Below are 22,792 nucleotides of genomic sequence, written 5' to 3' on the forward strand. Positions count from 1 at the left end.
GCTTCTTGATATCACACACCTCTCAGGTGGATGGATTATTTTGGCAAAGGAGAATTTTATTTTTTATTTATTTGACCTTTATTTAACCAGGTAGGCCAGTTGAGAACAAGTTCTCATTTACAACTGCGACTTGGCCAAGATATAGCAAAGCAGTGCAACAAAAACAACAACACAGAGTTACACATGGGATAAACAAACGTAAAGCCAATAACACAATAGAAAAAAATATATATAGTGTGTGCAAATGTAGTAAGGTTAGGGAGGTAAGGCAATAAATAGGCCATAGTGGCAAAATATGACAATTTAGCATTAACACTGGAGTGATTTGGCGACGGATATGTAGTGAGGGCCAGCCAACGAGAGCATACAGGTTGCAGTGGTGGGTAGTATATGGGGCTTTGGTGAAAAAACGGACGGCACTGTGATAGACTACATCCAATTTGATGAGTAGAGTGTTGGAGGCTATTTTGTAAATTACATCGCCGAAGTCAAGGATCGGAAGGATGGTCAGTTTTACGAAGGATGTTTAGCAGCATAATTGAAGGAGGCTTTGTTGCAAAATAGGAAGCCAATTCGAGATTTAATTTTGGATTGTAGATGCTTAATGTGAGTCTGGAAGGAGAGTTTACAGTCTAACCAGACACCTAGGTATTTGTTGTTGTCCACATATTCCAAGTCAGAACCATCCAGAGTAGTGATGCGAGTCAGGCGGGCGGGTGCGGGCAGCGATTGGTTGAAGAGCATGCATGTAGTTTTACGTGCATTTAAGAGCAGGTGGAGGCTACAGAAGGAGTGTTGTATGGCATTGAAGCTCATCTGGAGGTTTGTAAACAGTGTCCAAAGAAGGGCCAGAAGTATACAGAATGGTTTCGTATGCTTAGAGGTGGATCAAAGAATCATCAGCAGCAAGAGCGACATCATTGATATATACAGAGAAAAGAGTCTGCCTGAGAATTGAACCCTGTGGAACACCCATAGAGACTGCCAGAAGGCCGGACAACAGGCCCTCCGATTCGACACACTGAACTCTATCTGAGAAGTAGTTGGTTAACCAGGCGAGGCAGTCATTTGAGAAACCAAGGCTGTTGAGTCCATGGTGATTGACAGAGTAGAAAGCCTAGGCCAGGTCGATGAAGACCGCTGCATAGTACTGTCTTTTATGGCGGTTATGCTATTGTTAAGGACTTTGAGTGTGGCTGAGGTGCACCCATGAACAGCTCGGAAACCAGATTGCATAGCGGAGAAGGTATGATGGGATTAAAAATGGTTGGTGATCTGTTTGTTAACTTATTACTCGTTAACTAGCTTTCGAAGACTTTAGGAAGGCAGAGCAGGATCGATATAGGTCTGTAACAGTTTGGGTCTGGAGTGTCTCCCCATTTGAAGAGGGGGATGACCGCAGCAGCTTTCCAATCTTTAGGGATCTCAGACGATACAAAAGAGATGGTGAACAGGCTAGTAATAGGGGTTGCAACAATTGCGGCAGATAATTTTAGAAAGAGAGGGTCCAGATTGTCTAGCCCAGCTGATTTGTAGGCGTCCAGATTTTGCAGCTCTTTCAGAACATCAGCTATCTGGATTTGGGTGAAGGAAAAGCGGGGGAGGGAGGGGGGGCTTGGGAAATTTGCTTGGGAAATTTGCTGCAGGGGGTGCAGAGCTGTTGGCCGGGGTAGGGATAGCCAGGTGGAAAGCATGGCGAGCCGTAGAAAAATGCTTATTGACATTCTCGATTACCGTATATTTATTGGTGGTGACAGTGTGTCCTAGCCTCAGTGCAGGGGGCAGCTGGAAGGAGGTGCTCTCCATGGACTTTACAGTGTTCCAAAACATTTTGTAATTTGTGCAACAGGATGAACATTTCTGTTTGAAAAAGTTAGCCTTTGCTTTCCTAACTGACTGTGTATATTGGTTCCTAACTTCCCTGAAAAGTTGCATATCGCAGGGGCTATTCGATGCTAATGCAATACGCCACATGACGTTTTTGTGCTGGTCAAGGGCAGTCAAGTTTGGAGTGAACCAAAGTCTACAGTGGGGCAAAAAAGTATTGAGTCAGCCACCAATTGTGCAAGTTCTCCCACTTAAAAAGATGAGAGAGGCCTGTAATTTTCATCATAGGTACACTTCAACTATGACAGACAAAAAAAAAAGTCCAGAAAATCACATTGTAGGATTTTTAATGAATTTATTTGCAAATTATGGTGGAAAATAAGTATTTGGTCAATAACAAAAGTTTATCTCAATACTTTGTTATATACCCTTTGTTGGCAATGACAGAGGTCAAACGTTTCTGTAAGTCTTCACAAGGTTTTCACACACTGTTGCTGGTATTTTGGCCCATTCCTCCATGCAGATCTCCTCTAGAGCAGGGATGTTTTGGGGCTGTTGCTGGTCAACACAGACATTCAACTCCCTCCAAAGATTTTCTATGGATTGAGATCTGGAGACTGGCTAGGCCACTCCAGGACCTTGAAATGCTTCTTACGAAGCCACTTCTTCGTTGCCCGGGCGGTGTGTTTGGGATCATTGTCATGCTGAAAGGCCCAGCCACGTTTCATCTTCAATGCCCTTGCTGATGGAAGGAGGTTTTCACTCAAAATCTCACGATACATGGCCCCATTCATTCTTTTCTTTACACGGATCAGTCGTCCTGGTCCCTTTGCAGAAAAACAGCCATAAAGCATGATGTTTCCACCCCCATGCTTCACAGTAGGTATGGTGTTCTTTGGATGCAACTCAGCATTCTTTGTCCCCCAAACACGACGAGTTGAGTTTTTACCAAAAAGTTATATTTTGGTTTCATCTGACCATATGACATTCTCCCAATCTTCTTCTGTATCATCCAAATGCTCTCTAGCAAACTTCAGACGGGCCTGGACATGTACTGGATTAAGCAGGGGGACACATCAAACAGGTGCCATTAATATAGGTAACAAGTGGAGGACAGATGGCCTCTTAAAGAAGAAGTTACAGGTGAGAGCCAGTGAGAGCCAGAAATCTTGCTTGTTTGTAGGTGACCAAATACTTATTTTCCACCATAATTTGCAAATAAATTCATAAAAAATCCTACAATGTGATTTTCTGGATTTGTTTTTCTAATTTTTTCTGTCATAGTTGAAGTGTATCTATGATGAAAATTACAGGCCTCTCTCATCTTTTTAAGTGGGAGAACTTGCACAATTGGTGGCTGACTATATACTTTTTTGCCACACTGTATATCTGAGGGCAGGTTGGTCAGGATGATATCTATGAGGATGCCAGTGTTTACGGATTTAGGGTTGTACCTGGTAGGTTCCTTGATAATTTGTGTGAGATTGAGGGCATTTAGCTTAGATTGTAGGATGGCCGGGTGTTAAGCATATCCCAGTTTAGGTCACCTAACAGTACGAACTCTGAAGATAAATGGGGGTTAATTAATTCACATATGGTGTCCAGGGCACAGCTGGGGGCTGAGGGAGGTCTAAAATAAGCGGCAACATTGAGAGACTAATTTCTGGATAGGTGGATTTTTAAAAGTAGAAACTCAAACTGTTTGGGCATGGACCTGGATAACATGACATAACTCTGCAGACACTCTCTGCAGTAGATTGCAAGTCCGCCCCTTTTGGCAGTTCTCTCTCGGGAGAAAATATAATTGGGGATGGACATTTCAGAATTTTTGGTGGCCTTTCAGAATTTTTGGTGGCCTTCCTAAGCCATGATTCAGACACGGCTAGCACATCAGGGTTGGCAGAGTGTGCTAAAGCAGTGAATAAAACAAACTTAGGGATGAGGCTTCTGATGTTAACATGTATGAAACCAAGGCTTTGCGATTACAGAAGTCAACAAATGATAGCACCTGGGGAATAGATGTGGAACTGAGAGCTACAGGGCCTTGGTTAACCTCTACGTCACTAGACGAACAGAGGAGGAGTAGGATACGGTACGGCTGAAGGCTATAAAAACTGGTCGTCTAGTGCGTTGGGAACAGAGAACAAAAGGAGCAGATTTCTGGGCATGGTGGAATAGATGCAGGGCATAATGTACAGACAAGGGTATGGTAGGATGAGTACAATGAAGGTAGACCTAGGCATGGGGTGATGATGAGAGAGGTTCCGTCTCTGGAGGCACCAGTTAAGCCAGGTGAGGTCTCCACATGTGTTTGGGTTGAGACAAAAGAGCTATCTTAGGCATGTTGAGCGGAACTGAGGGCTCTACATTGAAATAAAACAATAAGAACTAGCCGAGACAGCAGTATTGACATTAGAGAGAGGAATAAAGCAATCACAGGTGTTGATCAGAAGAGGAAAGACAACAACGGGTAAATGGCGTTGAATGTGCAGAGCAGGTCAATTAGGTACATAGAGGACCTGAGTTCGAGGCTGAGGCCGACAGATAAACAAAATGAGGTACTGTGTTATTGAAACAGTCCAGGGTGTGTAGCTGTGTAGCCGAGTGATCATAGGGTCCAATGAGCATTAATAGGTGAGTCAGGGAGCTGTTCAGAAGTCAGCACTACTCCATGCAAGCGGGAGACACGGCGTTCAGAAAGCTAGCGGGCCAGGGCTAGCAGATGGTTCGTCGGCAACATCGTAACAGAATAGCCTGTTGAGACAACATCGGGAATTACGTCGGCAGACCAGTCGTGATGGATCGGCGGGGCTCCGCATCGACAATAATAGTGGGTCCAGGACAATTGGCAAAAGAGGTATTGTAGCCCTAGAATTAGTTGATACATGGGCATAGCTCGAGGCTAGCTCAAGGCTAACTGATGCTTGCTTCGGGACAGAGCCGTTAGTGGCCACTCGTTTGCAGCTAGCTAGCTGCGATGATCTGATGTAATGATTCAGAGTGGCAGGAATCCGGTGATGTGGTAGAGAGAAGCAGTCTAATATGCTCTGAGTTGATATCGCGCCGTGCAGACGGCAGGTTTTGTCCAAGCTAAGGCTGGCTGGTGTCCGAGCTAAAGGTGAAGACCTCTAGCCGTGGCTGACAAAGACTATTAGCTAGTTAGCTGGCTAGCTCCTGATGGAGATTCCAGTTCTAAGGAATAAAAATAGCAGATCCGTACCACATTGGGTGAGGCGGGTTGCAGGAAAGTATATTTCGTTCGTAGATAGAAAGTGTGATTAAAATATATGAAAAAGACTGCCTATCTACAAGGGATAGGATCGGGATAAGACAAAGGCAAACACACGTCCGACTGCTACGCCATCTTGGTTCTAAGAAATGCTCACTAACAGGGACGTAAACAAATGTGTGCTTTTTGTGCGGATGGAACATTTCTGGGATCTTTTATTTCAGCTCACGAAACATGGGACCTACACTTTACGTGTTTATATTTTTGTTCAGTGGCAAATTAATATCCGCACTAACACTACAGTCTGCAAAAACACAACAGTAATTACTATAGTATATACCAGAGGTGTGGACTCGAGGCACATATATGATGACTTGCAACTCCACATTGACTTTAACACCAATGACTCGTGACATAACTTGGACTTGAGCCTTTTGACTCGAACTGACTTGATACCCTTCCCAAGCCCAAATATAAAAAATGATGCTATTAAAAAAAGTGTGCAGTGCATCAACTCTTCATTTAACAGATTACAGTTTGAATCGGACAGCAGGAAATCAAATTGAGCCAGCTGAGAAATAGTTTCACGTGGCAGTGCAGAGGAATGTTGGCGTGTGAATTCAAATGAGCCCTTGGAAAGATGATACCACAAATTATTATTTTCAGATATAAAGACTACGCTGTATCAACAAAAACGGATTGCAACTTGCAAAACATGCGGGAAGAAAATGACAGACGGAGGCGCAACAATTTCAACACAAAGAAGCAGCACAAAGAAGGGTAAGTCGTGGCTAATATAGCTGACAGCTATATCATTCATACTTTGCTAGTGTATTATGTTGGCTAACATTAAATCAATGAGCCTCCACACAGTCAGTCAGTGCGGGAACGTGATCAACTGGCTAGGCAGTTGGTAGCCTAAATCCTGCCTGATGTTGCTGCTGGTCCTAAAGCCATTGACATATGTTAGCCTATTGTAACCACACAGTGTGTGTGTGTGTTATTGTTGGGCGATTGTGTACAAGTCTACATCGCTCGATTGCGCCCCATAGCGATCCTCGATAGTCCATCGCTATTGGGGGGGTCTTACTTATAGCTACCCATGTATTTCCATGGAAATATAACGTTTATTTGGAAAGTAATAAATATATTTTAAAAAGCATTCATGATTTGCGTAAATGTAATATACTAACTATTACTCTTGTTAAAAACATGAAATATTACATTTGGTGAAGAGCACATTATGACTAGTTTAAGACTCAAAACTCAAGGTTTAGGACTTGAGATTTGACTTGAGACTTGTTGTTCTAGTCTTGAGACTTGACTCGGACAATCGTGTCTTGACTTGACTTGAGACTTGACTTGGGACTTGAGGGCTAAGACTTGAGACTTACTTGTGACTTGTAAAACAATGACTTGGTCCCACCTCTGGTATATACTACAGTATTTAATTTGCATATACCCTGCCCATTCCCCTCCCCATGTCCAAATTTGTGCCACCTATCAGTGAGAAACCTACATGCCAAGAAAAGCCATATATTATGTTCCCTACAGGTTATAAAAAAAGAGCTAAAGCTTTGAACTATCTGTTCAGACCTCAGTTCTACCTACCTACAGGTTATGGAAAATTAGCTCTTTGAGTATTTTGTCCAGTAGGTTTCCTCAAGGACAAAGCCTCCACTGCTATGTCAAATATCATAAAATACAAACATTATAGTAAATACTACAGTGTACTACAGTCTACTATAGTATGTACTACAGTTTTCTGTTACTAAAGTAACTGTAAATACTACAGTAAAGACAGCAAAAAATGTAACCATAGTGTACTATAGTATTTCTTCATGTGGGAGGTGTGCGTGCTCTCCTCATTCTGAGTGCTGTTGGGGCCTGGGCGCGGCCTGCTGAAGAATGGAGCTCCCCACTGCCGGGTGATTCTGAAATAGAATCTACAGTGCACTCTTTGTGGCTCCCGCAGGTTAATTAACCTCTTGAAGCTAGGGAGCATTATTTTTATGCTTGGAAAAACATTCCCAAAGTAAATGGCCAGATGCTAGAATATGCATATAATTGACAGATTAGGATAGAAAACACAAGCCTCCTGGGTGGCGCAGTTGTTAAGGGCGCTGTACTACAGCGCTGGCTGCGCCACCAGAGACCCAGGCTCTTTCGTAATTGGCCGCGACCGGGAGGTCTGTGGGACGACGCACGATTGGCCTTGCATCGTCCGGGTTAGGGAGAGTTTGGCCGGTAGGGATACCCTTGTCTCATCACGCACCAGCGACTCCTGTGGCGGGCCGGGCGCAGTGCGCGCTAAGCAAGGTTCAAATCAAATCAAATTTTATTTGTCACATACACATGGTTAGCAGATGTTAATGCGAGTGTAGCGAAATGCTTGTGCTTCTCGTTCCGACAATGCAGTAATAACCAACAAGTAATCTCACTAACAATTCCAAAACTATTGTCTTATACACACACGTGTAAGGGGATAAAGAATATGTAACTAAAGATATATGAATGAGTGATGGTACAGAGCAGCATAGGCAAGATACAGTAGATGGTATCGAGTACAGTATATACATATGAGATGAGTATGTAAACAAAGTGGCATAGTTAAAGTGGCTAGTGATACATGTATTACATAAAGATGCAGTAGATGATATAGAGTACAGTATATACGTATACATATGAGATGAATAATATAGGGTATGTAAACATTCTATTAGGTAGCATTGTTTAAAGTGACTAGTGATATATTTTACATCATTTCACATCAATTCCCATTATTAAAGTGGCTGGAGTTGAGTCAGTGTGTTGGCAGCAGCCACTCAATATTAGTGGTGGCTGTTTAACAGTCTGATGGCCTTGAGATAGAAGCTGTTTTTCAGTCTCCCAGTCCCAGCTTTGATGCACCTGTACTGACCTCGCCTTCTGGATGATAGCGGGGTGAACAGGCAGTGGCTCTGGTGGTTGTTGTCCTTGATGATCTTTATGGTCTTCCTGTAACATCGGGTGGTGTAGGTGTCCTGGAGGGCAGGTAGTTTGCCCCCGGTGATGCGTTGTGCAGACCTCACTACCCTCTGGGGAACCTTACGATTGTGGGCGGAGCAGTTGCCGTACCAGGCGGTGATACAGCCCACCAGGATGCTCTCGATTGTGCATCTGTAGAAGTTTGTGAGTGCTTTTGGTGACAAGCCAAATTTCTTCAGCCTCCTGAGGTTGAAAAGGCGCTGCTGCGCCTTCTTCACGATGCTGTCTGTGTGGGTGGACCAATTCAGTTTGTCTGTGATGTGTATGCCGAGGAACTTAAAACTTACTACCCTCTCCACTACTGTTCCATCAATGTGGATAGGGGGTGTTCCCTCTGCTGTTTCCTGAAGTCCACAATCATCTCCTTAGTTTTGTTGACGTTGAGTGTGAGGTTATTTTCCTGACACCACACTCCGAGGGCCCTCACCTCCTCCCTGTAGGCCGTCTCGTCATTGTTGGTAATCAAGCCTACCACTGTTGTGTCGTCCGCAAACTTGATGATTGAGTTGGAGGCGTGTGTGGCCACGCAGTCGTGGGTGAACAGGGAGTACAGGAGAGGGCTCAGAACGCACCCTTGTGGGGCCCCAGTGTTGAGGATCAGCGGGGTGGAGATGTTGTTGCCTACCCTCACCACCTGGGGGCGGCCCGTCAGGAAGTCCAGTACCCAGTTGCACAGGGCGGGGTCGAGACCCAGGGTCTCGAGCTTGATTACGAGCTTGGAGCGTACTATGGTGTTAAATGCCGAGCTGTAGTCGATGAACAGCATTCTCACATAGGTATTCCTCTTGTCCAGATGGGTTAGGGCAGTGTGCAGTGTGGTTGAGATTGCATCGTCTGTGGACCTATTTGGGCGGTAAGCAAATTGGAGTGGGTCTAGGGTGTCAGGTAGGGTGGAGGTGATATGGTCCTTGACTAGTCTCTCAAAGCACTTCATGATGACGGAAGAGAGTGCTACGGGGCGGTAGTCGTTTAGCTCAGTTACCTTAGCTTTCTTGGGAAGAATCTGAAGCATGTGGGAACAGCAGACTGAGATAGGGATTGATTGAATATGTCCGTAAACACACCAGCCAGCTGGTCTGCGCATGCTCAGAGGGCGCGGCTTGGGATGCCGTCTGGGCCTGCTGCCTTGCGAGGGTTAACACGTTTAAATGTTTTACTCACCTCGGCTGCAGTGAAGGAGAGTCCGCATGTTTTCGTTGCAGGCCATGTCAGTGGCACTGTATTGTCCTCAAAGTGGGCAAAAAAAGTTATTTGGTGTGCCAGGGAGCAAGACATCCTGGTCCGTGACGGGGCTGGTTGTCTTTTTGTAATCCGTGATTGACTGTAGACCCTGCCACATACCTCTTGTGTCTGAGCCGTTGAATTGAGATTCTACTTTGTCTCTATACTGACACTTAGCTTGTTTGATTGGAGGGAATAGCTGCACTGTTTGTATTCGGTCATGTTTCCGGTCACCTTGCCCTGATTAAAAGCAGTGGTTCGAGCTTTCAGTTTCACGCGAATGCTGCCATCAATCCACGGTTTCTGGTTTGGGAATATTTTAATCGTTGCTATGGGAACGACATCTTCAACGCATGTTCTAATGAACTCACACACCGAATCAGCTTATTCGTCAATGTTGTTGTCTGACGCAATACGAAACATATCCCAGTCCACGTGATGGTTGCCAGGTGCACAGTGCACAGTGTTTCCTCCGACACATTGGTGCGGCTGGCTTCCGGGTTGGATGCGCGCTGTGTTAAGAAGCAGTGCGGCTTGGTTGGGTTGTGTATCGGAGGACGCATGACTTTCAACCTTCGTCTCTCCCGAGCCCTTACGGGTGTTGTAGCGATGAGACAAGATAGTAGCTACTAAAAACTATTGGATACCATGAAATTGGGGAGAAAAAGTGGCTAAACAAAAATTTTTAAAGAAAAGAAAACACTCTAAAGTTTCCAAAACTGTCAGAATATTGTCTGTGAGTATAACAGAACTGATATTGCAGGCGAAACCCTGAGGAAAATCCAATCAGGAAGTGCCTCTTATTTTGAAACCCTTCTGTTCCTATGCATGCCTATCCTCCATTTAAAGGGATATCAACCAGATTCCTTTTTCTATGGCTTCTCTAAGGTGTCAACAGTCTTAGACATAGTTTCAGGCTTTTATTTTGAAAAACATTGCGTAAGTGGATAGGTGGGGGCTCTCAGAGTGAGATTTTGGCTACAGAGTAAACCGGACATTGTTCCACCCGGTGTTATTGAAAAACCTACACACTCGGTTGATATATTATCGAATATATATTTTAAAAACTACCTGAGGAATGATTATAAAAAAAACGTTTGACATGTTTCTGTGGACATTATGGAGACTATTTGGAAGTTCCGTCTGTGTTGTCGGGACTGCTCTTTCCTGTGGATTTCTGAACATAACGCGACAAACAAACAGAGGTATTTTGAGTATAAAAATAATCTTTATGGAATAAAAGGAACATTTGTTGTGTAACTGGGAGTCTCGTGAGTGAAAACATCTGAAGATCATCAAAGGTATACGGTTAATTTGATTGCTTTTCTGATTTTCGTGACCAAGCTTCCTGATGCTAAGTGTACATAATGCTATGCTAGGCTATCGATAAACTCACACAAACGCTTGGATTGCTTTTGCTGTAAAGCATACTTTCAAAATCTGAGACGACAGGTGGATTAACAAAAGGCTAAGCTGTTTTTTGCAATATTGCACTTGTGATTTCATGAATATGAATATTTTTTAGTAATATTATTTGACTGTTGCACTATGCTATTCAGCGGTTACTGACGAAAATGATCCTGCGACAGGGATGGGTAGCGTCAAGAAGTTAACATTTCATTTTTAACTGAGACTTTTCAATGTAGTTACAAAAGACAGCACCCACACTGTGCCCACCGTTGCCCTAAGATTTTCCACCTTTGCCTTATAGACATAACCTACCGTCCTCTGCCGAGGCCTCGCTGCTGTAGCCATCATACTCGGCTGATAGGGGGCTGTACTTCTGCCTCATCTCCCAGCCGTAGCCATTCGACTGGCTGCCGCTAGCCCCGCCTCGGAGACCCTGCGATCGGTTGACTGCTTCTTGGTACTGGCCCATCACCTCATCCTCGCTGTCTGACGACGAACCCTTCAGGTCACCGTCAGGGTAGATCTTTTCTAAAGGTGGAAGATAAAAAGGGAAAGAGATATGTTCCAGTGGATTTCTGTACTTAAGATCAAATGTAGGATCAGTTTTAATTACCATTTTTTCATTTTTATTTTAACCTCTACTTGATCGGTGCCCCCTCCCCCGCGTTACGGTTAAGCTAACGTAGGCTAATGTGATTAGCATGAGGTTGTAAGTAACAAGAACATTTCTCAGGACATAGACATATCTAATATCGGCAGAAAGCTAAAATTCTTGTTAATCTTACTGCACTGTCCAATTTATAGTAGCTATTATAGTGAAAGAATACCATGCTATTGTTTGATGAGAGTGCACAGTTATGAACTTGAAAAGGTGTTAATAAACCAATTAGGCACATTTGGGCAGTCTTGATACAACATTTTGAACAGAAATGCAGTGGTTCATTGGATCAGTCTAAAACGGTGCACATACATACACCACAAGTGCACCTATATTCCTAAGTCATATATTGGCCTTTCTCTTGCATTTCAAAGATGAAGAAAAACATTAAGTAATGTTTTTTTCTTTGTATTATCTTTTACCAGATGAAATGTGTTATATTGTCCTTCTCCTTAATTTCACATTTCCACAAACTTCAAAGTGTTTCCTTTCAAATGGCATCAAGAATATGCATAACCTCGCTTCAGGTCCTGAGCTGCAGGCAGTTAGATTTGGGTATGTCATTTTAGGTGAAAATTGAAGAAAAGGGTCCGATCTTTACAACAAACGGGCCTCAGGATCTCGTCACGCTATCTCTGTGCATTAAAATGGCATTGGTAATACGCAATTGTGTTCATTGTCCATAGCTTATGCCTGCCCAGACCAGAGAACCCCACCGCCAGAGTGTGCACTTTTGATCTGAGTGTTCTGACCTAACAACAGCAGTCAAGCACCCAAGTTAACTGGCTAACGTAGCTACTTCCATACCCAAATGAGAGAACAGCTCACTCTGACCATTTTACTCATCCTAGCAGAGCTGGTTAGACTGTTTTTATGTTATCCAGAGTGTTGGTGTCTGCAACTGTGCTGCTGCTTTTTTCCCAACGTTTACTGACACCGTCCATATTCAACAGGTGTTGAGCGTTAGTAAATTTGTCAGTTGTGATTCTGCGCTCTGGCACACTCAGACGAGCTCATGAAACATGCAACCAACACTGTTGCTTTCATATTTTTGTTCAGAGTAAAAAGGCTATGTCACCACTATACATGCAGTAACTTTTCATAATATTGTTTCATAAATCTTGTATACTTTTTGTATACTTTTTGATTGTTTCACAACAACAATCAAGAGTCAAATTAGAGGCTGCTTTGAGCCAAGATGGCAGTGGACAGTCATCTGGTAGAGGCAACAAACTAACCAAAAGAGTAGAACTGACTTTGAAATCTCCTGGCCCTACCAGTATACAGTATCATATGCAGTGGTTTAAACAGTTCTACTTAAATCGTTTTTGGGGGTATCTGTAATTTACATTACTATTTATATTTTTGACTGTTACTGTTACTTTACTACATTCCTAAAGAAAATGATATACTTTTTACTCCATACATTTTCCCTTAAACCCAAAAGTACTCGTTAAATTTTGAATGCTTAGCAGGACAGAAAATTGTCCAATTAGCACACTTACCAAGAGAACATCCCTGGTAATCCCTACTGCCTCTGATCTGGCGGACTCACAAACACAAATGCTTTGTTTTTAAATGATGTCTGAGTGTTGGACTGTGACCCTGGCTATCCGTAAATAAATACAACATTTTGCTTAAAATAATGAATTTTAGATAATATGTACTTTTACTTTTGATACTTAAGTATGTTTTAGCAACTGCATTTACTTTTGATACTTAAGTATATTTAAAACCAAATACTTTTAGACTTTTACTCAAGTAGTGTTTTACTGGGTGACTTTCATGTTCTATTAAGGATTCCTTTCTTTTACTCAAGTATGAGATGATGTACTTTTTGCCACCACTGATCATATGAGGGAAAAAATGGCAGCACCCATACTACTCTACCAAGCAAAAGAGCAGTAACTCAGTGAAACTGAGAATAATGACTTCAAAGTTTTTTTAATTGTCCAGCTAAATTAATTGTAGGCAGATCAATGGAGATGTGGTTATCTGATGTCTTACTATGACGTAATTGTTTATTCATATTGACTCTGACCACTGACATGCCCTTTGACCCTAGAAGGCAGTTACTGCCTTCTTGCTTGGTACAGCCACTGGAATACGTTTCCATGACGAATTAAAAAAAATACAAACTTGTGTTACTATATTTATTTGTATGTGGCTGTCAGTGGCATATTTAAGTGATAATGCCCGAGAAGCCGGTGTTTGGAGGGTATATTGGCATGGGTGTTGTTAGGCCGGGATTAAGTCGAGGGCCAGCAAACTGTGCCAATATATACTCCAAACACTGGCTTCAAGGGTATTATCACTTTTATACAACAGGTTACCAACATATTCAAATAATGATTGACATATTTTGATTAATTTATTCATACTATTTCATCCTTCCACAAGATATAGTCCCGAAACAAATCTAGGATTGCTACTCAAGCCGGCTGGTCGTTCGTTCTATTGGTTCGGTTGCCAGAGATGAGATCCAGTTGTTCAGTTTTTTTTGTGTATCTATGGACGCGACCCAGTCGTTCGTTCTAAATGTTCCATTGACCTACTGGCTGGCAACGTTCTTATCTCTTGGTTGCTAGCTAGCCAACAGAATAACGACAGTAGATGCAGTTTTCTAGTGACATTTATTTGGATACATCCATAACAATGAGCTAATGAGAAACAATTTCGCCTGCCATAGAAAATGTGCTCTCTTGTTAGCACACTGTTGTTCAGAGGAGCTAGCCAACAACACAGCTAACACAATAACTTCAAACCGAAGCCGGAAAGACTGCAAACTAAGCTGTTTTCTAGTAACATTATATATCCATAAAAATGATGCCAGCCGATTCATGATTTCGACTGGCTAGGAAACGATGCTTGTCTCTCTCTCTCGTCCCAACTCCCGACCCATACACGTTCATTACTATGGGACAGGTGAAGAACAATGTTGCAAATGTTGGAGAGACAGACAGCAAGGTTTATACAAATCTCCGCTATTGAAAACTAGATGTTAGTCTAACAGAAATGTGAGAGAATGTCTAGATGATTTTTATAGTGAAGATCAAGTTTATAACTTCCCTGCCTGGGCTGATGAGACAATGGATTGCGTAGTCAGATGGAACAGAGTAAATAGTTATTTTAACCTCATAGATTTAGCCGGTGGTAACTTGTGGAATAGACACCAGCTGGAATGCGCTTTTAACCAATCACCATTCAGGATTAGACCCATTCGTTGTATAATTGTTGATACTTGTATGAGCAGAGAACAATAAATAATACCATTGTTTACCATAGACGCTGCAGCCCAAGCTCAGTGAAACCAAGGTAAAAGTCAGTAACTGACATGAGTGATCCCAGTTACTGCCTTTTCCCTTGATTCTACTGAAACGTTTTGCAGTTACTGCAAATATGACCCCCCATTTTCTCCATAATACAACACAATGGAGGCAGGATATTTGTCCACACGATAAAGCATGTATTTAGTCTATATAAAATATTTAAATTACATATTTTTGACCAAATGTGCAGTTACTGCACATTTAGAATATACTGTGACAAATTCTGTATCAGCCAATTACAAAAGTTGATGTAGTTGGACGTGACCGAACACTTTTTCATCAGAATGTCCTTAACCCATCAGAGTCGATAAATTACAAACTGGGCATACTTCAATTAGTCAGTAAAGATATAAAGGAGTTGAAGGCGAGCCTTGAAATGAGTGACGAAAAAGTAGCGACAATGGATAAAGAAACAAGCGAAAAGTAACAGTCAATACAATATAAATGGACGTTAATGAACTTAAAAAGGAGAACATCTTTCTGAGAGAAGCGTTACTTGACATACAGACTACATCTATGAGAGAAAATCTCGTACTTACTGGTATTCAAGAAAGACAAGGAGAAGTTCCTGAATGAGTAGTGAAGGAATTCTTTCTTACAGTGCTTCAAATCCCAAGTGTGGCGTTAAGTGAATGAGAAAGGAAACAGTTGCATATCCCAGAACCAATGTGTGGCTGTGAGCAGGGGTTGTGAGAGAGCTTTCAATTTTATGCAGATGAGGGTTCCTTTTAAAATAAATGATACATCTCATTTATTTATTGTCCTATCATGATGGAATGGTCCCCAACCCTATACCCTAGACACCCACCTGAGCGACCGATACACTAAAGAGAAGACCTTTTCTGTTTTATTGGTTTACTGTATGTTGCCTATATGCAACTGTAAGAATATGCTAAGGTAAATATCACGCCCTGATCTGTTTCACCTGTCTTTGTGATTGTCTCCACCCATCTCCAGGTGTTCCCTGTTTTCCCAATTAGTCCCTGGTGTATTTATCCCTGTATTTCCTGTCTCTCTGTGCCAGTTCATCAGCGTTTCTCCGAGCTCCTATTTTTACCAGTCTCAGTTTTTTTCCTAGCCCTCCTGATTTTGACCCTTGCCTGTCCGTACGCCGAATCCGCCTGCCTGACCAATCTGCCTGTTCTGACCTTGAGCCTGCCTATCCCCTTGTGCTGTTTGGACTTGGACCTGTTCACTGAACCCCCGCCTGTCCTGAACTCGAGCCTGCCTATCGCCTGGTACTGTTTGGAATCTGACCTGGTTTATGAACTCTCGCCTGTCCCCGACCTGCCTTTTGCCTACCCCTTTTGGTATAATAAATATCGGAGCTCAACCATCTGCCTCCTGTGTCTGCATTTGGGTCTCGCCTTGTGCCCTTATAATAAATACAGAACTTAGAGGAATAAACAATCAATGGAAATAGTGTTTTTTTCTGAAATAAGGAATTAGTGATGAATGCGTCAGATACATGGGAGGAATTTCAGTCCGGGACTCATAGCTACATGTGGCAAGTTCTCATTGGTTCGAATTGTCTATACATTGAGCCTGAAAAAGGATACATAGTATTTGGCCATGGGCCCAGTTTTATTTGTAAGGAATTCTAATTGGTCAACCACAGGCTAGGGTTGGGTGTCACCTAAAACCCTAACAAATGTTTACAGATGCACAATTGAGAGCATTCTGTCGGGCTCTATCGCCACTTGGTACGGCAACTGCACCGCCCACAACCGCAGGACTCTCCAGAGGGTGGTGTGGTCTGCAAAAAACCTGCGCTCCAAGACACCAACAGCACCCGATTTCACAGGAAGGCCAAAACGATCATCAAGGACAACAACTACCTAAGCAACTGAATAATGAATATGAATTCGGAGGGAATAAATTATTAAATATTAAAGCATTAGACATCTCACTAAAGGCTTCAGTTATACAAAAGTTATACTTAAATCCAAACTGATTGGTTCTCCAGCAAATTAATAAGAATGTCTCACCCCATGTTCAAGAATAGCCTTTTTCCCTTTATTCAGATTACAACCTTGCACTATCAGTTATTTGAAAAGGAAATATTCTTCCAAATATCACTATTTTGAAAACAAGCCATAGAAAGTTAGTTGCAATTTCAATTTAATCTACCAGAAAAAAAAACAGAACAAATAATATACCAAATATTGTGGTTAAACTCAAATAACTAATAGATTTAAAAAATATATACAATCTTTGTAAATTATATCCTAAAAAGGACTGGTGGAGTAATGTCATACATGCAGCTAACAAAAATATATGGAAGCGTCTTCTCTACCCAAAATTACAACCAACTAATTGCAGCATTGCCGCAAAAATGGAAGAGGAAAGTGGAAGGGGGGGAAGACTTGTCTGTCGGCCCTGCATTAAAGACCATAATTGGTTAAAGACATTTGTGATGAATAAGAAAGTATACCAGTTTAATTTAAGGACCAAAAAAATGACAGCTGTGCCATACAGATTGCAACATAGATTGCAAAATAGTTGGGAAGAGATTTCCGATGTACAGATTCCATGGCACATGTTTTATGAACTGATAAGAGAATTATGTTCTCAAGGTACATAACCCAATTTAATTATGTTACTCAGTCTCCAAACCCGAATTAGTAAGTTCCTGGTTGAATGAAACAGACGGAGGCCCAGCTAAAATAGTCAAAAAGGTTTATTCACGGGAACGTTCTAAAGTCAAGGATACAAAACAATTAATTTTATACTGACTTCTCAAGCACACACATTCACACAACCATATGCACACACATTCACACAAATATACGCACACAATGTCCTGCTACGCACACACATTCACACGCACACAATGTCCTGCTACGCACACACCGTCTCACTACCCAGTCGACAGAGAATAAATAGGGAGACCTTGAGTCGTACTCCCCGTTCTCTCCCAAATCTCTGGTCCGGTCGGTGCCGAATTTTGCTCAGACAGTCTATCTTTAAAATACCATAAAGACACACATTAGGCTATATTGTTTTACCCTAATTCTGACTAGAACTACACATTTATTGATTATAATTTTATATATTCTAATCAATTCCATACAATTATATGGCTTCAGGGTGGAATATATATATATATATATATATATATATATATATATATATATATATATATATATATATATATAATATTCTAATCATTCAATTAACAGATAAATCCCATTAACAATCCACCCTTAATGACTAAATAATACACACTGATACATCAATTGTATACAAGAATAATCCAGACCAATGCATTGCTTATCATATCCTGTCATATGTTACACAATCTATTCCAAGCCCAACGGTTTCCCCCCTCTCTGGTTTCCCCCGTTATCAGATTCACAGTGGTAATAAGTTATCTGCCACAGTTCCTTGTCTGCTATGATTCAAACACATTTCCATATGTTATACAGTGACAGGGTGAAATACTGTTAATTATTGCCTAAACATTAACTACAAAAAATGACACATTTATTTTTTATTTATATTGTCAATGTCACTCAAAATCAATCTCACAAAACCAATATGTGTATTTTCATTCCTTATCCATAAATGACAGTTAAAGGCCTACATTGAGGTATACTAACACTTCCTGTTAGTGTTGTTATTACAATCTTCATAAAAAAAACAGTCTTAACCCTCAAAAATAGTCTCATCCAACATTGGCTCCTCGTAGTTAAAAGAAACGGAGCCATCTACTAGGCCTGGAGGCCTGTATTCGTCATCCCACTGTCCGGAGCTCAAAATCGGTCCGTACCTCACCATCTATTGCGTCATTGACCTCTCCAGAGTCCTGGTAAGCAAACCTTTCACACAGGGGACCAAACAACATCCACACAGAACCAAGACACTCATACAGGTGAAAGTTACCCACAACACAGTGATTATGACATTTTTCAATTTCCCAAACACACTGTCAAACCAATTTGTTAGAGCTTTATCCACCCCAGAGTTCTCTGCTAATTCGTGAGCTAATGTGGTTAAACCAGCCAGGGTCTTGGTCACTGATCTGTCTGGAGCTGTGTTAGCGGGGATGAAAGTACAACATTCTGCTCCGAATATCACACACATACCACCCTTTTCAGCCAGTAACATATCCAATGCTATCCTATTCTGCCACACCATTAAACTTGGTGCTTCGGTTTGTTCTGCTAAACCTTTTATCGCGTCTCTAGTATAGTTGATGAAACGCTGTTGGTTATAGTAGATATAATTAATCCAATCTACATTTTTATTGAGAGTTGACCACAAAAAGATGCTTGATTCCAAGCCAGCCCCAATCTGATTCCTAGCTTTGAACTCATCAGGCACCCCCCTTGGAACTCCAATGCTATCAATGTAAACTCTATTGTCAAAAGATCCTGACGGAGCACTCCTTCTCTCTCTTCTACCTGGCTCTAGGTCCTTGTGTGAAGGGCATGCCGAACTGCACTAGTGCACAACTACCGGTCCAATTGGTAGGCAGGTTGGGCCACAGCTTCATACCTCCACACAACCACCAAACATCCGCTCTAGGCCTTTTTATCTCACTAAAGTCTTCGGAACTCAACCACCCAGTCCCTCATTGTCTTGTCTGTTGTAACATTCCCTGTCCTATTGCATGTTCTTACTTCCCCTATGTCCCATCCGTGTGTGATGTATCGAGCCATACAATAATAATGTCCTCCTGTAACTGTGAAAGGGGGGAGTCCGGATGTAATGGGCACATGGGGATACAGATAATGCAGATCAATGCAACTGTCATTGCCTGGCTTCCCTGCCTTCATGAACAGCTTTGCCATACAGGCCATTCGCCTGGGTGTATCAATTCCATCAAATGGAAAGGGAATGGTTGTTAACTGAGGTTTTGCTGTGGTGCAGGCATAACATTCTTCTTTTGCTACTGATCTGGCTGTATACTGAATCCATTCTAACCATAGGTTAGAATCCCCAGAACCAGTTTTCAACTCAATCACTTCCTTAAGATCTTTCGTTTACACTATCCGCACCGGCCCTTGGCTCTGGATGACTCTGCTGTCAGTATCTGTTTTGTTAGGGGCTCTGCTTGTATTCTGGCTGACTATAGAGCTATCACCTGCCCTAAACTCTTCTACCCGGAATGGCACTAGGGTATCAACCAAAACCTGGTCAAATCCAACATACCATAACCCTAGATCCTCTTTCCTTACGTTTTTAATGGTAATGCGTACCTTTATGCAATACTTCTCTTGCTCCGGATTGCAGTCAAAAACCCTCACCTTCACTATACTCCACCTCCTTCCATACTGGGTATGTGGATTTATATAGCCCTCTCTCTGTGTGTGAGCTATGACCTGTTTCCATGAACTACACAGGGACCTGCACAGATATCTTCCATAATGGCTCATAGTCCTAGACTGTCAAGGAGTCCAAGACACCATTTGGTCTACATATAACTTCACTGAGACATCCTTCCCAATCTCCACTCTCACTTCACGTTTATCCAGATCAAGTGATCTCTTATGCTTGGTTAATACAAAATCCTCATCGTCTAAACCATGGGTTAAGTTACCACCCTCTGCATTATCAGATGGGTCATGGTGTATTAGGAATATGGCCCCCACGATAAGACAGCTCAGGCCAATCAACACTCCTGTAAAGCCCCACCCTTTCCCGGAGAACATATCAGCAGCTAGAGGCCCGACCATACATTCACTTCTATGAAGGCACACAGGAAGGATAGGGCGGGGTCAGGGAATCTTCGTTAGAGAGGTAACCCGGAACGCTATTGCTATTCGGTTCTTCTCCTAACTCTGTGATTGTGTCAGTGTGTCTTACCCTCTTGCAATGTGTGATATGATTTGTGATTAATTTGTGATGAATAAGAAAGTATACCAGTTTAATTTAAGGACCAAAAAATTGACAGCTGTGCCATACAGATTGCAACATATATTGCAAAATAGTTGGGAAGAGATTTTCGATGTACGGATTCCATGGCACATGGTTTATGATCTGAAAAGTCATAGACAATACTTTTAGGGGAAAAAAACGTTTTTAATTTACAATCTGTAGAAATTACGAGGAAAGAAAGTTGAAAAATATATGGCAAATAGAAATCCAATATGGATGGTGTTAAGAGATATATGGGAGTGGTTGAATGGAGCTGAAGGCTGGAAATAATAACAACTAATAACAAGATAACTAATGTAAAACATACTTTGTCTGTAAAACGTATATTGGTTCAGACCTTTTTTGAAATAAATTGATGGGAGAGGTTGAAGTTAGAGGAAGGACAGAAGTAAAAACAAACAAAATATAACTATTGTAAAATAGAATGTGCCTGTAAAATGTATATAGTATGTATATGCTGGAAGTAGAAGCTTAAGCAATGTTGTTCACTAGTTTACTCCAATCAGGGCAGGGGTGGTATGGTTAGAAGGTAATAAAAGAAAAAATAACTAAATATTTTTGTGTGGTTTTGGTTTTTACCCCCAATTTTGTGGTATCTAATTAGTAGTTACAGTCTTGTCTTATCGCTGAAGGTTGAGAGCCGATCATCCTCCGAAACACAACCCAACCAAGCCGCACTGCTTCTTGACACAATGCTCATTTAACTCAGAAGCCAGCAGCACCAATGTGTTGGAGGAAACACCATGCACCAAGCGACCGTGTCAGCGTGTACTGTGCCCGGCCAGCCACAGGAGTCACTAGTGTGCGATAGGACAAGGACATCCCTTGTGGCCAAACCCTCCCCAAACCCGGACGACGCTGGGCTAACTGTGCACTGCCACATGGGGCTCCCGGTCGCAGCCGGCTGGACTCGAACCCAGAATCTCTATGGCACAGGTAGTGCCTTAGACCACTTCCCCACTCAGTAGGCCAAACAAAATAATATTTTTAAAGATGTCTGTGTGTGTGTGTGTGTATACAGTGCCTTGCGAAAGTATTCGGCCCCCTTGAACTTTGCAACCTTTTGCCACATTTCAGGCCTCAAACATTAAGATATAAAACTGTATTTTTTGTGAAGAATCAACAACAAGTGGGACACAATCATGAAGTGGAACAACATTTATTGGATATTTCAAACTTTTTTAACAAATCAAAAACTGAAAAATTGGGCGTGCAAAATTATTCAGCCCCTTTACTTTCAGTGCAGCAAACTCTCTCCAGAAGTTCAGTGAGGATCTCTGAATGATCCAATGTTGACCTAAATGACTAATGATGATAAATACAATCCACCTGTGTGTAATCAAGTCTCTGTATAAATGCACCTGCACTGCGATAGTCTCAGAGGTCCGTTAAAAGTGCAGAGAGCATCATGAAGAACAAGGAACACACCAGGCAGGTCCGAGATACTGTTGTGAAGAAGTTTAAAGCTGGATTTGGATACAAAAAGATTTCACAAGCTTTAAACATCCCAAGGAGCACTGTGCAAGCGATAATATTGAAATGGAAGGAGTATCAGACCACTGCAAATCTACCAAGACCTGGCCGTCCCTCTAAACTTTCAGCTCATACAAGGAGAAGACTGATCAGAGATGCAGCCAAGAGGCCCATGATCACTCTGGATGAACTGCAGAGATCAACAGCTGAGGTGGGAGACTCTGTCCATAGGACAACAATCAGTCGTATATTGCACAAATCTGGCCTTTATGGAAGAGTGGCAAGAAGAAAGCCATTTCTTAAAGATATCCATAAAAAGTGTCGTTTAAAGTTTGCCACAAGCCACCTGGGAAACACACCAAACATGTGGAAGAAGGTGCTCTGGTCAGATGAAACCAAAATGTAACTTTTTGGCAACAATGCAAAACGTTATGTTTGGCGTAAAAGCAACACAGCTCATCACCCTGAACACAACATACCCACTGTCAAACATGGTGGTGGCAGCATCATGGTTTGGGCCTGCTTTTCTTCCGCAGGGACAGGGAAGATGGTTAAAATTGATGGGAAGATGGATGGAGCCAAATACAGGACCATTCTGGAAGAAAACCTGATGGAGTATGCAAAAGACCTGAGACTGGGACGGAGATTTGTCTTCCAACAAGACAATGATCCAAAACATAAAGCAAAATCTACAATGGAATGGTTCAAAAATAAACATATCCAGGTGTTAGAATG

General features: G+C 42.1%; 1 protein-coding gene across 1 annotated transcript in view; it reads right to left on the bottom strand.

Moving 5' to 3' along the window:
- syt14a (synaptotagmin XIVa) overlaps window positions 1-22,792 on the bottom strand; it is a 200,848-nt gene that overhangs the window by 60,923 nt on the left and 117,133 nt on the right. The window contains exon 4 of the mRNA XM_064925577.1: window positions 11,027-11,242. Coding sequence (XP_064781649.1) covers window positions 11,027-11,242 — 216 coding nt within the window. The remainder of the gene's footprint in view (window positions 1-11,026; window positions 11,243-22,792) is intronic.

The sequence above is a fragment of the Oncorhynchus masou genome, chromosome 2 (genome assembly GCF_036934945.1).
Source record: "Oncorhynchus masou masou isolate Uvic2021 chromosome 2, UVic_Omas_1.1, whole genome shotgun sequence".
Classification (NCBI taxonomy): Eukaryota; Metazoa; Chordata; class Actinopteri; order Salmoniformes; family Salmonidae; genus Oncorhynchus; species Oncorhynchus masou.